The sequence below is a fragment of the Tubulanus polymorphus genome, chromosome 6 (assembly GCF_964204645.1).
Source record: "Tubulanus polymorphus chromosome 6, tnTubPoly1.2, whole genome shotgun sequence".
Taxonomy (NCBI): domain Eukaryota; kingdom Metazoa; phylum Nemertea; class Palaeonemertea; order Tubulaniformes; family Tubulanidae; genus Tubulanus; species Tubulanus polymorphus.
In genome coordinates this window covers 4,833,085-4,846,899 of record NC_134030.1, presented here as the reverse complement: position 1 = coordinate 4,846,899, position 13,815 = coordinate 4,833,085, and the positions used below count along the sequence as shown (strand labels likewise).

Here is a 13,815-nt window from a genome sequence, read left to right as displayed (position 1 = left end):
ACAACCCGCTTAGTCTGGATCAGTTGAATCTGGATTTTGAGCTAATCCGTATTATATTGTTTATCATCCGGATGAAGTGGGTCTTGAATTAGATCGAGAAAAAACAATCAAGCGGTTGCAGATTCTTGGGGGAAATCTCAGGAAACTAAGTTTGTTTACACATATATTGTCTAATATTATCGGCAATGAATGAAGGATCAATAAAGTTATTTTGAATTTGAATATATCGACGATGGAATTGAATTGACTGGTAACCAGCTAACCAGGCTAGCCGATATTGATGACGTGACGTAGAGTACATAGCTCAATATTCATTATCAAAAATACATGAGAATTTTTCAAATATAAAATATGAGTTATGAAGTATATTTGATTACAAAATGAACGCCAAAATTCATAATTGTAATTGTTATTTTGAAACGTCAATATTGATGATAGTGCACATCGATTAACACGGAACTCCCTGTCACACTAACAACGCATGGTAATTATCAATGTGTAAAAACATTATTGCAACAGTTTTAACGGCGTCAAAAAATCCCTTACCCTGACCGGTACACGAAACAAATCATCATCATTACATTATGAATTACGTCATTATCAACCATCGCATTTTCGATGTTGAAATGAATGTGATATAGACGTGTATTAGATTGGGCTTGTTGAACTTAATGAAGTAGAAGACACCGAGGTGTAACAGTTGTGGTGACTCTGTATTGCCGACATACAAGTTGCTGACGTATAACCTCAGAATTAGGTTCAGTATTATAAGATGATCCGCAAAGTGGTAGCGACGGCAATTTCAGTAACATTGATGTTGAAAATCCTTAGTCTTTTTAAAGATACAAGCGATGTAGCAGTGAAAATAGAGGTAAGAATTCATGTGGTAGTCTAAAACGAATAGATATAATTATAGAGATAAAAGACAATTCTCGAAGGTAAATACGCTTCTCATCTTCCTTTTAGAGAGCTTTCCTTGCATAATGACTTCATCAACAACTTTTTAAAAGTATTCATTTTATTGGCGAATCAAAGGTTTATAATGGTATACTCCGCAGTATAATCACCACAAAGATATATACAACTATAGAAACATTTGATTTCGATAGGCAAGTTTCTATGTTTGAATTGGAAAAAGCCACAATAAAAAGAATAACAATGCGAGTAGTTGGGCGTTTCGAATCCTCCATCATTTTCAAAAAGCTTCGAAAACGGTAGTTCTTTCGATTGTGTTTTTTTTTCGATTGATTTGCTGATGAAACTTATATTTCAGATACCGCAGGATCGTACAATTTCCCCATCAGTCGGTGACTTGAGAACTATATATCAGCAAAGACTCGCTCACGTGAAAGCAGGATGTGAAAAGCTACCAAGTGACAATTCGACAGGTAGATACGTCAGAGAAAAATCATTCACCCGCAGATCTTATTTCTTTTGACCGACGAGCAATCATCTCAAGTTGAGATGATTGCTCGTAGCTTTGGCGAACTATCAACCTTACCCGACAGTGCCTAATCAATTTTGAAACAAATCTCACTAAAAATCTTAATCAAAATATACGATTAGGTAACCCCACAAATACGAATACGAATCTTTAACCGTCAAGTGCTGTCGCTATATATTCTATTAGCGGTAAACATGGGAACTAACTCCACGGGTAATAGTCTTGCTGTGGCAAGCGAGTAATAAGTTAGTTCGAATATTCACCGTGAACCGTGAATATCGTGTATAATGGCAGCACTTGACGGTTAAGTTTTTATTCAGCTAGGTACTCCTACTGTGGCATGCGAGTTTTACACTCGAATGTTTCTAGTCGCCTTTGAATGATTGTATCTTATGGCTCTTATCCATTTATACCAACAACAATGTACCCAGTCACCAGATCCTCTACAGACAGTAGCAAATATCATATATAAAAACTAAAACTTCTTTAAATCACATAAGATAAAAACCCACTATGTACAAATTAAAAGAATTTTAAAATCGAGAATTTATTTATTCGAAAAAATCTGAAATATGAAATGCACGACGTTTCGATCTGTAGAGATCCGTAGAGATCATCGTCAAGTGTGGAACATTGAATCATTCTTTCATTAAAAGCAGTTTTGAAAAGGTACACCATCAACAGATTAGATCATCTAAAAATCCATAAATTGACTTCATAATAAGCGATGCGCGCAATCAATGCAACGAAACAACGTAAATCCCGCACTAGCCGTAAAACGTAGGTTAGTACTGGGTTCGAAACCTAGCCAATGATATTTAAGCACCACTGCACTATACTTGTATTTCACCAGAGATTAGTGGCCCTACTCGATCATGTTCAACAGAACAGCTAATTGGATGAATATTTTAGAATAAAATGCACGATAATTAGCGAAGAACACATAACCTATAATCATATCTAGTTTGAAGTTTTAAATATGCCAATTACGTATTTACAATAACATAGAGGCAGCTAACTATAGTCAGAGACATCTGGCAACTCTGCATCTATTTCTAAGAAGCTAAAAAGTGATAATTCGACACGTATCTGTAGATAAGTCAGAGAAAAATCGGGTTCCTTAGACGAATTACAATTTAACCTGGGAGTACCCATCGTAAAACAAACATTTTGACAAATTAAACTATGATGCAACGAAATGTTTGCGGTACGCCTCGTTAATCCGCCAGACCTCAGGTGTTTAATTTTGACATAAAATCTCACTATTTTTTCTAGATTCACATACGTATAACAGCTTTACGGTTGATGACGTACACAAGATCCTTTATTGCGAAATTCCCAAAGTGGGCACGTCGATATGGAGATATACGTTACTACACACGACAGGGAAACTACTCACGACAAACCTATCCGTCATTAACAATTTTGCAATTAAAAAGAAAATCTACGTTAGATCATTAAGTTTGATCAGATCACTGTCGAGTTATTCTCGAGAAGAAACGGCCAAACGCTTGAAATCCTACTTCAAATTTATGTTCGTACGACATCCATTTGAGAGACTGTTATCCGCATACTTGGATAAAGTTGTTAAAAAACATGATAGAAACTACGCGAACCTCGAGACGATAATTCTCCAATCAGCCCGAAATGACGTCAAACCTGGAGACAGAGCAACATTTAAAGAATTCGCCGAGTTCATCCTTCGTCGCAGTCACGATGATATACATTGGGCAATATACAACAAGCTTTGTCGTCCATGCGAAGTCCAGTACAGCTTCATCGGGAAATACGGAGATACAGTCCACGATGATTTTAAACTCGTTCAAAGTCGTTTCCAGCTTGAACCTGAACTGGCAAAAACGGCCACACTCCCTCATACGTATTCCATAGAAAAACTACACAAATATTACAAAGACTTGCCAAAAGAGTTGATTGATAAATTATACGCGAAATATAGAGCTGATTTCATATTGTTTGATTACGACTTAGATTTTTTGAGGAATCAGTGATTTCTATCTTATTACGTTGCGTTATAGAGGTGGGATATGAAATTTACCAACCAAATAAATAACGGGGTCAATCCCTTTTTTTAATATAAAAATGTCCGTGTCATTTTATTTTTACTTTCGATTTTCGATTTTTAACGCTGTGACTCACCCGTAAAAAGTCATGTGCGGTGTATATTTCATTTTTTTTTCGTGAGAGATAAAACAAATGCCCCGTATATATTAAAGGTATTATATGTAGAGATAGGAATATGCTTTGCAGATAGTTGATTCGAATATGGGTTCAAGCGTGGCAACTGCTAATGGTTATAAACATGAAATTTCGGTGTCTTACAATGGTCGAAAGGTAAATGTTTGGTCAGAGGATTCGCAGAATCAAGAAGTTGGAGCAATACGAAAATATTTCTACGATCCGTTATTCGATTTCAATTGCGGTCTACTCGTCACACATGGTGATCTACTGGAAATGGTTTTGACATTGTGGACGGATGAACTGGAAACGATGATAGTTAAGAAACTGAAAGAGTACTGCGGTGAGACAATCCGATTCACTGTTCAAATGATACCGATTGATGAGGTAGGTTTAACTGTAAATAAAGATCACTTATTACAATTTCGCACGGTCACGTATAAAACATATCTTTAAATGAACGTGTTCTTTTTCAATCTTAGGTGAATTTAGATTGGAGAGAAATTCCCCCGGGAATCACAGTACCGTACAAACCTATGGCAATAAGCCATAGCCCAATGAAGCAAAGGTTTGTAGTTAAATGTAAAGATCAAGATATGGCGTCGGAGTACAAAGCAAACCCGTATCCATTCATGTGGGGGCTTCATGTGATGTGCACACGACAAAAGATCTACCAGTCGTTTAAAGTCAATTTACCAATCCGTGATACCGAAAGTCATACTGAATTGCAAAGGTTACACGTTGAATTACCTTCATTGAAGCGAGAACTTAATGACACAAAAATCCGTTGCGACGACCTGGAAGACCGCACTAAACGAGCCATTGGAATAGAAAATGCATTCAATCAACTGACACTTGACGTCAAGAAAAATTCGATGCGGGTAGAAAAATTGGAAGAAAAAGTAAGGGTGCTAGCGTCGCAAAGGCAATATCAACCCGCCCATCCTTCAGGGGGGAACGTTCCAAAACGGCGACAGAAGAATCGAGAACAACGCGACAAAAAACCAAGCGGCAACTACGAAAGCGGATATTAGGCTAAACAAAAATGATACATTGTTTCTCCGCAGCGGCCGGGTCATTTTTGTAAAATATGATAAAATTTATAAACAGTTCATTTCTATAGCGGCCGGGTCTGTTATGGTGAAATTGATCACGATTTTAAAAAAGTAATGTATAGGGTAGATAGGCGGCCGACCGGGTCAGCATTTAAGCTCAGCAGAGCGGAGAAACAAGGTATCAATTTTTTTTGGCCTTATCAGAAGTAAATTTCACTTTTGCGTAATTGCAAAATATGGATTAAGCCTCCTGATGCAAGTGATAAGTGTGGGTATCACAGAAACTCTAAGGTTCTTATGTTTAGAGGGGTCTTAAGGTTTGGTATCACCATGGACGTATAAACTAGATTTATTCCATGGTATCACTGAAGCTATGGCCCTGCACGTATGATCGAAGACAATTCAGGCGATAGTTCTATTTTTCTAACAGAATACTATAAGATTCCTTAAATCATTCTTTTATTAAAAGCAGTTTTGAAAGGGTACATCATCAATATATAATACACAAAAATCATCCCAAAATCCATAAATTGATAAACAAAGAAAATAAAACTTCTGATACACACACATCTGACTTCATAATATGTGTGCAATCAATGAAACGAAACATACATCCGAGGTTAGTGCTGGCTTCGAAACCTAGCCATAAGGGCAAGCATCACTACCTGTATTCACCAGGGACATCTATTATTATTATTGGCCCTGATATTACTCATAACCGCAGCACAGTTACAGAGCAGTTGCCAACAATGTATTTTAGAATCAAGGACACGATAATTAGAGAATAAGACATAATCTAATCATATTGGGTTTGAAGTTTCAAATATGCTGATAAGTTACAATAATAATGTCTGGGTTAATACTAAAATCCAGATCTATAAACAGACAGCAAACGGCTCTGTATCTATAGACAGACAGCTAACAGCTCTGTTTCTATAAACAGACAACTAACAGCTCTGTATCTATAGACAGACAGCAAACAGCTCTGTATCTATAGACAGACAGCTAACAGCTCTGTATCTATAGACAGACAGCTAACAGCTCTGTATCTATAGACAGACAGCTAACAGCTCTGTATCTATAGACAGACAGCTCTGTATCTATAGACAGTCAGCTAACAGCTCTGTATCTATAGACAGACTGCTAACAGCTCTGTATCTATAAACAGACAGCTAACAGCTCTGTATCTATAGACAGACAGCTAACAGCTCTGTATCTATAGACAGACAGCTAACAGCTCTGTATCTATAGACAGACAGCTAACAGCTCTGTATCTATAGACAGACAGCTTACAGCTATGTATCTATAAACAGACAGCTAAGCTCTGTATCTATAGACAGTAGACAGCTAACAGCTCTTTATCATTGTAAAAAGGGTGTTAATGCAACTTAAACTCAGATTAATGACAATTGGTGATATAAAAAATATTTGATACTTAATCCAGCATGTTCATTTGTGCAGTGTGCAATCATGGGGTCAGTTTCTGCAAATACTCAATAAATTTGATGATGGACATTTGATGAAAAAATTAAATCGCAATCAATTCAGAATCAGTAGCGAAACCGACGGCTTAATGAATAATAGGATTCAGTGCAGGTGATATTCCTTTCTAGTTCTTACTGCTGTTTGATGAAAATATTTACAAGAGATCCAATACACATACTCTAAACAATCATTATCCCTATTATATACATACTAAATATACATACATTTACATAGATAGGTACGTTATTACTTGTATGTAATGCATATAAATGTAAATAAGTTAAACAATAACCTTTGAAATCCATAACAGTGGCAGAAGCGAAATAATGATATTCAGTCAATTTTCTGTCTGAAAGTCAAATAAATGCTCATCTATGGCCGCGAATAATGAAATTTTGCAAAATGAATTGAATTATTTGTAACAGGCTCAAGGCTCAAGTTTCTGCAGCTGTTTCGGGTTTCAGTGATAGTGGAGACTCTGGATATATATATATATAAGTTCATAGATTATCTTCGATACATTGAAAACATGTATTAACACGTGTATGAACACGCCGACTCTGTACTCAAAACTCTGATAAGGTATTTCCTTCTTTGAGGTACTAGACAAACAAAACAGTTTATACGGTTGACTCAAACTTACTCTGAATACTTAGTAAAATTCACCGACTTGAGCAGTTTTTCAGAGGTGACAGTAAAGGTTGGAATCTACTGTGTTATCGGTATCTTCAACATTTGACGGGTCATATACACTATCCTTACAACTCAGTGTTTATGGAAGGTTACAAAAATCTTATCATAAGAAGCCAGACTAACTTTAAATATGGAATGTTCCACAAAGACATATATGCAATGTATACAAATCATGAATACTGATTTTTTATCTTTGTTTTAGTTTTCATACGAATGAACTACGGATATATATAATATACGTCATATTGATATAAATATATTTAGGTATGCAAATTATTCTGAAGTCATGACAGTTAAAGAGAATAAATGACTCAGACTAGAAAATAAGAGCAATTCTCATGTATCTTTATATCCTTAACATGGCTATGAATTTTTAAGTCCTCAAGGAATCATAGCCAAGCCATCAGAAACGTAATCGGTTTTTGACAATTGATAAAATTCTTGACTCGACCAGGAAGAAACATATACCAGCACGCGTTTTGTTCTTTGAAGTTATTTTTCATTCTAATGGGGTCCGAGAAGGTGAGTGTATCTACGCATTCTAGGTCTAAACAAATAGGCACAGCGCAGGATATGATGAGTGGTAAGCGTGCAAACGATAAACCATACTGTGCATCATAGGTCAGTTAAACAGTTCTACAGCTAAACTCTAACCACGTGTGACAAAGTTACAGACAGTCAAACATCTTACTTTTTTCACTTCCATTGTAAAACATTGTGTTTGCATATCATTAACAGTTTTTTTTTTACTTTGGAAATATTTCGAAACAACAAGAGGCGAATTATATCATACGAATTAGCACAAGTAAATATGGCCCCCACAGAGGCCAGCTACATGTCAACTTTTCAACAAACTTACTACATTTAATTCAAATATGTATACAAGTACATGTATATAAACAAAACTTTGAACCTGGGCTCATAGACTGGTAATAAACCTGGGAATCAATGCAATTCATCCTCAATTGAATTGAAAATTCAAGACAATATACCAGTCTATGAAACCATTCCTCGGTGATGTCAATTACAGTAAACAAATAAGCACAAATAATTCACCTAGCGAACTTTCATATTATGACTAACTTTTTTAATTCGATTTCCAAAATGCCATTGAAAAGAAGACAACTTTTACAAAAACTTTTATCGATATGGTCGTAACACAGCTAGAATAAAGCCGGGCGCACACCTTTGCGATCATTGTCATCGTATCATCGCATGCAATGAAACCGCATCATCCCCGCATACCTCTGTGATACCCGCCATTTGCAGCATCATGTGACTGCTTCATCCTTTATTCTGATTGGCCAATAAAAACTTTCGTTCAGAACATCGGCAGTGTAGCCCGCACACCTTGACGATTTTTATCGCGCCGAAAAAATCGCATGCGAAATATTCAACATGTGATGCAATCGGCCCCGGATGCCACCGCATACCTTTACGATGATGCGATACAACCATGCGATGAAGCAATCAAACGATCAATCGCAAAGGTGTGCGCCGCGCTTAACACTACTACACGTCACTCAAGAAACGAAAGATTCATCAATTAACACAAGCACTGGTGAAAAAACTTCTCCCCTGATCAATTATAAATATATCAAATGAAACGAATACAAACCCCTTTTCGGGTCAAACACACGAAATGAAAGGAAATTCACTTTTCATCATCATCATCATCATTATCAAAAACAAAATTTCGCCAAAAACCAGATCTGCAAATGTCACTACGCCTTGACTGATCCGAGAAAGGGTTTGATATTGTTCGTATATCATTGTTGCTCTCGTATCATCCATGGCAACTGTTGCTAGGCGTTTGTTGTCAGTTTAATAATCATTTATATCCGTAATCATTATAGAAATGCGCTCGGGTTCGCGCGCGGGTCTTTCTGGTTTCGGTATCTTAATGCTAACCATACTCCGATTATCTGTCGAAAAAAATAAATAAAAAGAAAGGTATTAATTATCGGATTTCAACCTACTATGTGGTACTCTAACTAATGAAGATCTTTTTCTCTTTATAATTCCGAGGCTTGGTTGAGCAGGTCCGTTGAATCTGCTTAGTGAATTCACGACTGTTAGATTCATTCTTTCTTTATATCTGCCATTTGTACTCAAATCAGGGACTGATTATCAACTCAGAATATAGCAACGAATTGTCGATGATAAAAATCATTACTTTTCATTCAAGGATTTATAAAAACAATCATGCACATGCATAATCTCATTACATATCATAGAACCTCATTATAGTTTAATGAAAAACGGTTGGACAGAATTGGAATGAAAATATCAAAACTTAAGAACAGAATCAAACAATAAACTTATCACTATATAAAAGACCTGCAATATTGAATATTAAGAGTCGAGAAGTTACACACAATATCCGTGTAAGATGGATGACGAGAGAAATCCGACAATGATTCAGTCTGAGATGAAAAATTCTTGAATAGAAGAGAGCGACCTTTCGGCTAAACACTATTACAATAATAGTGTTTAGCCGAAAGGTCGCTCTTAATAAATTCTCTTCCATTCAAGAATTTTTCATCTCGGACTGAATCGTTGTGGGATTTCTCTCGTCATTGAATATTAAATCTGTCAGTGTGTCAATTTGTCAACAAATTTTATTATAGTATGATAAAATTTGTTACACTGACAGATTTTTCGATGTTTATTCTCAATATAAGCGGGTCTTTCATATACTATGGACTGCAACTACCATAGTTTAAATTGATTTCAACTCATCATTCATCCGAGATTCTAATGGTGAAATCAAATATCACAATGAAACAATTACTGTTACACGGAAATAAAGAATTCTTTCATTGCTTTCACGCAATCGTTCGATCAAAACAAAAACCGGTGATTTTTGTTAAGTGTGTGTTTCGTTAGAAGGTACTAGCACCGCCACCTATGACACACTTCATGCATTAAAACAATTACAACATATTCTTTCTCGTGCCTCTGAAACCGCGATCAAAATTCAACGGACTAGTTTTTCTCCTTTATAAACTATTTACGGCGGAACCTCAATACAGCAAACTCTAGCAAACCAGTATCCGTTTATACGAGGGAAATGCATCCGAGTCCACTATAACAAGATTCCACTTAACTGTATCAAATACACTGAGAAACACATAAAAACACAGCTTTCAAAATAGTAAGTATTCATGTGTCATGAAGCTCTATGAAGGGCCAAAATCAAAAGCAGAGCTAATTTGTCATTCGAATCATCGCAGATCTTAATCGATAATAACTTGAGGATGATCGAAATTTCTAATCTAGTAATGATAGAAGATAGTCCGTTTAAACAATGGAAACCTCGTAGAACCCATTCTGAAGAATAAGTCAATAATCGAGTCAATAAATGTGAGCTCGAGTTCAATTTGACCCCTAAAATGGTTTCACCGAGGTTTCAATTGATCTACGCTGTATAATCACAATCATAGAAGGTGCTGATATGATTAGCACTATGCAGTAATAAAATATACAACAAATGTATAATAGATGATAAATAAATACCACTATAAAAAGGTTTTCGTGTTTTATGTATACGTGGCTAATGTGTTATAGGAATGCGCTAGGATTCGCTCGCGGATCCTTTTGATTTCGGTAACGAATTGTGAGCCAAACGCCTAAAATCTGCAACAAAAACAATCCACAAAATCAAGAAAATGGCAACTACATTTCATAATAAAAAGATTTCTAGCCAGTTCGATATGGGTGTTGTTTGCTCCTTAACTAGTGTATATGGCGACTTCAGTTTCAGAATTGACAGATGCTTCCATGGCAATAGTCTCTTCATTAGGATATGAACAGATTAATCAATGAATTTGATTAATAAATAGTGAATTACATCAAAATAATACTTGAGTTTGCATTGAAGTCCATCTTGGATTCATGGCCAAAATCTGAAGACTTAAAACTAAGCCACATCTCATGGATTTAGCCTGGGTCAAACTGATCTGCACCAGACCCCAAATTAAACTTGGCCCATGCTTGATTGGACACGTAAATCATTCACTTGTAACTAAAACTGCTATCATTGGGTGAGTCACTTTGAGAACCAGTTAACGTTCACACGCAATCATGACTTGCCCTTAAAATTTGGCACAAGTCTTGGTCAGACGTTTTTGGCCAGGCTAAATTTGGCTAAATTTTGTGAACAATTAGCCCTGGCCTAATCGGTAACAGGCCAAATTTGGCCCAGTTCAAAAACACATGTGAACGTAGCTTTAGTCCTAAGAATGAAGATGAAGTTTTTAACATATGTCAGGAATTGTTCAACTGGAGCCCGATATATAAACGTAATTACGTGTGTTTGTGTGTCACAACATAACATTTCCTTATAATTCCTGAGGGTAGGCTAAATAACATATCGAATTCATTCCTGTGTTAGTTAATGTTGGAGCACATATTTTGGCAGGTAGCAGGCCAAGACGAGGATGGTAGGGTCGGGGTTCAAACCATGCTATTCAGTGATCAGGATGCGTGTGCTATTAACAATATTACAGTGAGCGATACAACTTCAATATAAACTCTCAAATGAACAACTCTCAAAATACAAACCTAAACTCATAACACAAAACAAACAAACAAACATACAGTTAAAACCTCGTAACAAAATCTACCAACTTTCACATTTGACGTTTCTTCAAATCTTCTTTTTGTTCAGATACGAAATGGAATTGAAATTCTTTTAGAATGCGAAAGAAATGTCCGGGATTTATAAATACCTCAGTGAAACTGAAGAATAATCCCACACCACCGGTCGTCTTCAGTACTTTGTTTATATTTGGCTTAATCACATCGAGACAGTTTTTACACGGACATGGCGTCTGCGTTGTATTAGTCGTCGATGCAATGCCGGTACAGCATTGAGCGTCGCTGCCTACGCAACATTTCTGAATAAAACATAGAAAATGATATATTCTAAGTATCCGAGATTTCAATTCCTCACATTTTCGATGGTTAATTCTTCACATGCTAATTCAGTATTTCGATTCAGACTTAAGACATATCATCAACGCATTTTCAGAAAGTGATCATCCAGAGTTCACAAGTGTTCGGGGCGGATTTATAAGAAAATGAACTCAAATCAAATTAAATCATATCGACTACATTAGACATAAGGCACTCATAACAAGGATCTTCAAGACTATAATCATAATGATGAATATGTGAAAGGGTGCTTCCAGGCTATAGATTGATTAAGGTCTGCTAGTGTATCAACCTACATTGTGTCCAGCGCATTTCGGATGACCTAAGTTACTAGTCATATCACTTTGGTCCATGAATCCGCAGCAGTTGAAAGCGTTCTGGACTTCGTTTTTCGTAGTATCCGTTGAGATCTTCCATCCCTGCTGGAGGAATTTTTGCTGTTGGCTCGGGCTGAACGCGATACAAGCGCAGGCGATCGCGAATTGTATCAGGAACAACAAAAACAGAATGATCATATACTATAGAGGGATTTCGTTAAGATTCAAAAACAGTACTGTAGGACCAAAAAATGAATACAGTCAGAAATACTGGTAAATATCTCTGTAAGTTGTGGAGCATCGATGCAATGCGAAAAATCATGAAAATTTAATCATCGTTGTTGTCTTGATTTACCAATAAGGATTCTAGGCTTTGTCAATTTGTATTGAATTGAAAATAACTCTAGAGCTTATAGCCTGGGGCCCAGTTCCACAGCTCATGGACGGTTACAAATATAAATTGGTCAAGTGAGAATTAAACATATTGTAAATGAACTATTTCAAGCTTAAAATTCTAATCCAGATTTAATACTGCCATATCAATAAAAAGGATACAAAGAAGAGAAGAACTTGGTGATGTTTGATGGCTCCGAACAGACCGATAAGAGCTATAAATAGTAAAAATACTCCGCATGCGATTATACCACCAACAATCGCTAAACTTGTTACTATGGCGATAGCGCGACCATACGCTGCGACTCCGATCAAAATGAACGCTACTACCTGAAAAACAAAAACGTAAACCAAGAATGTAATCGCTGAATCAGAAAAAAAACATGACTATTATTGAACTTAACAATTCAATGTTTTAAGTAATCAAAAATATACCAATTATTCGTAATGAAATTAATATCAATCTGAGTGAGAAAACATCTTATTAGAAACCCTGTCACCTAAACCGATATTAACTACCAAATGTGCCGGACACCAATAGGCCTCTACCTGGCCTCCATCCGTATTGATGATGAAGACAGAACTGGCTGCCATTTCCTCCTGGACTTATTAGTGGATATGGTGCCGTGAAGTTGGCGATCGATGATGCCGGTTCAGTATTTTGACTTTCAGTTTTGACACGATCAATGTCAGGCCCCTCTCTCCGCCATATTAATTTATTATATTAGTTAAACCTGCTAATTTCATTGTACCCCGAGTTGTGGAATTAGCGGTTGAAGTTTCGAAGTTTCAATAGGCCTATTAATAGTTCTCTCGTAATTTCAACGTGAGTCGAGAGAGGTCGTAGTGGACGTAGTGCTAGAAATTTCTTGATTTTTGATTGATTGAATTGAAATCATGAAAATGATGAATCTCATCCATCGTTGTCGTCATATGAGGCGAGCTATACTCAAGGTTCGGAAACAAAAGTCTACGATATGAACACTTACTATGTAGAGCACGTTCAGCGCAGTTAATGCATTTTTCGAGCACGTAAAACCACCACAAACCATGTTTTAGGCCGCCGATGATATGAGAATTACTGCAGCAGCTTCCAACTCATCGACTGAATAAGGTCAAGGTCGAGACGCCGATGACATCAACCCGGAAGTCAATTCAATTCAATGTCAATATATTGCACAGGCGCTTCGCTTCCCTTGTTATCATCGCGTGGGTGTTAGCGATTTGTGAAAAAAAACATTTGACTATTGATCTACCCGTACAAAAGATTTGGGCCTAGATTTGTTTTTTGATC

The 13,815-nt window shown here is 36.5% G+C and overlaps 3 protein-coding genes across 4 annotated transcripts; 2 read left to right on the top strand and 1 right to left on the bottom strand.

Moving 5' to 3' along the window:
* Positions 1-772: 772 nt before the first annotated feature.
* LOC141907241 (carbohydrate sulfotransferase 10-like) lies at positions 773-3,453 on the top strand. The gene is made up of 3 exons (XM_074796826.1): positions 773-871; positions 1,274-1,388; positions 2,720-3,453. The coding sequence occupies exons 1-3, from the start codon at positions 773-775 to the stop codon at positions 3,451-3,453; spliced, it is 948 nt and encodes a 315-aa protein (XP_074652927.1).
* Positions 3,454-3,654: 201 nt separating this feature from the next.
* LOC141907876 (uncharacterized) lies at positions 3,655-5,144 on the top strand. Its single transcript, XM_074797631.1, has 2 exons — positions 3,655-4,027; positions 4,123-5,144. The coding sequence occupies exons 1-2, from the start codon at positions 3,728-3,730 to the stop codon at positions 4,672-4,674; spliced, it is 852 nt and encodes a 283-aa protein (XP_074653732.1). The 5' UTR covers positions 3,655-3,727; the 3' UTR covers positions 4,675-5,144.
* A 3,520-nt stretch (positions 5,145-8,664) lies between these two features.
* Positions 8,665-13,646, bottom strand: LOC141907877 (tetraspanin-13-like). 2 transcript variants are annotated; one of them, XM_074797632.1, is made up of 6 exons: positions 13,511-13,646; positions 12,684-12,851; positions 12,108-12,329; positions 11,607-11,774; positions 10,393-10,512; positions 8,665-8,798 (listed from the first exon to the last, which is right to left on the bottom strand). In XM_074797632.1, the coding sequence occupies exons 1-5, from the start codon at positions 13,571-13,573 to the stop codon at positions 10,438-10,440; spliced, it is 696 nt and encodes a 231-aa protein (XP_074653733.1). In that variant the 5' UTR covers positions 13,574-13,646; the 3' UTR covers positions 8,665-8,798; positions 10,393-10,437. The 2 variants fall into 2 exon arrangements, with proteins under 2 accessions (XP_074653733.1, XP_074653734.1); XM_074797633.1 differs by lacking the exon at positions 10,393-10,512 and having other exon boundaries at positions 8,667-8,798.
* Between the last annotated feature and the right edge of the window lie 169 nt (positions 13,647-13,815).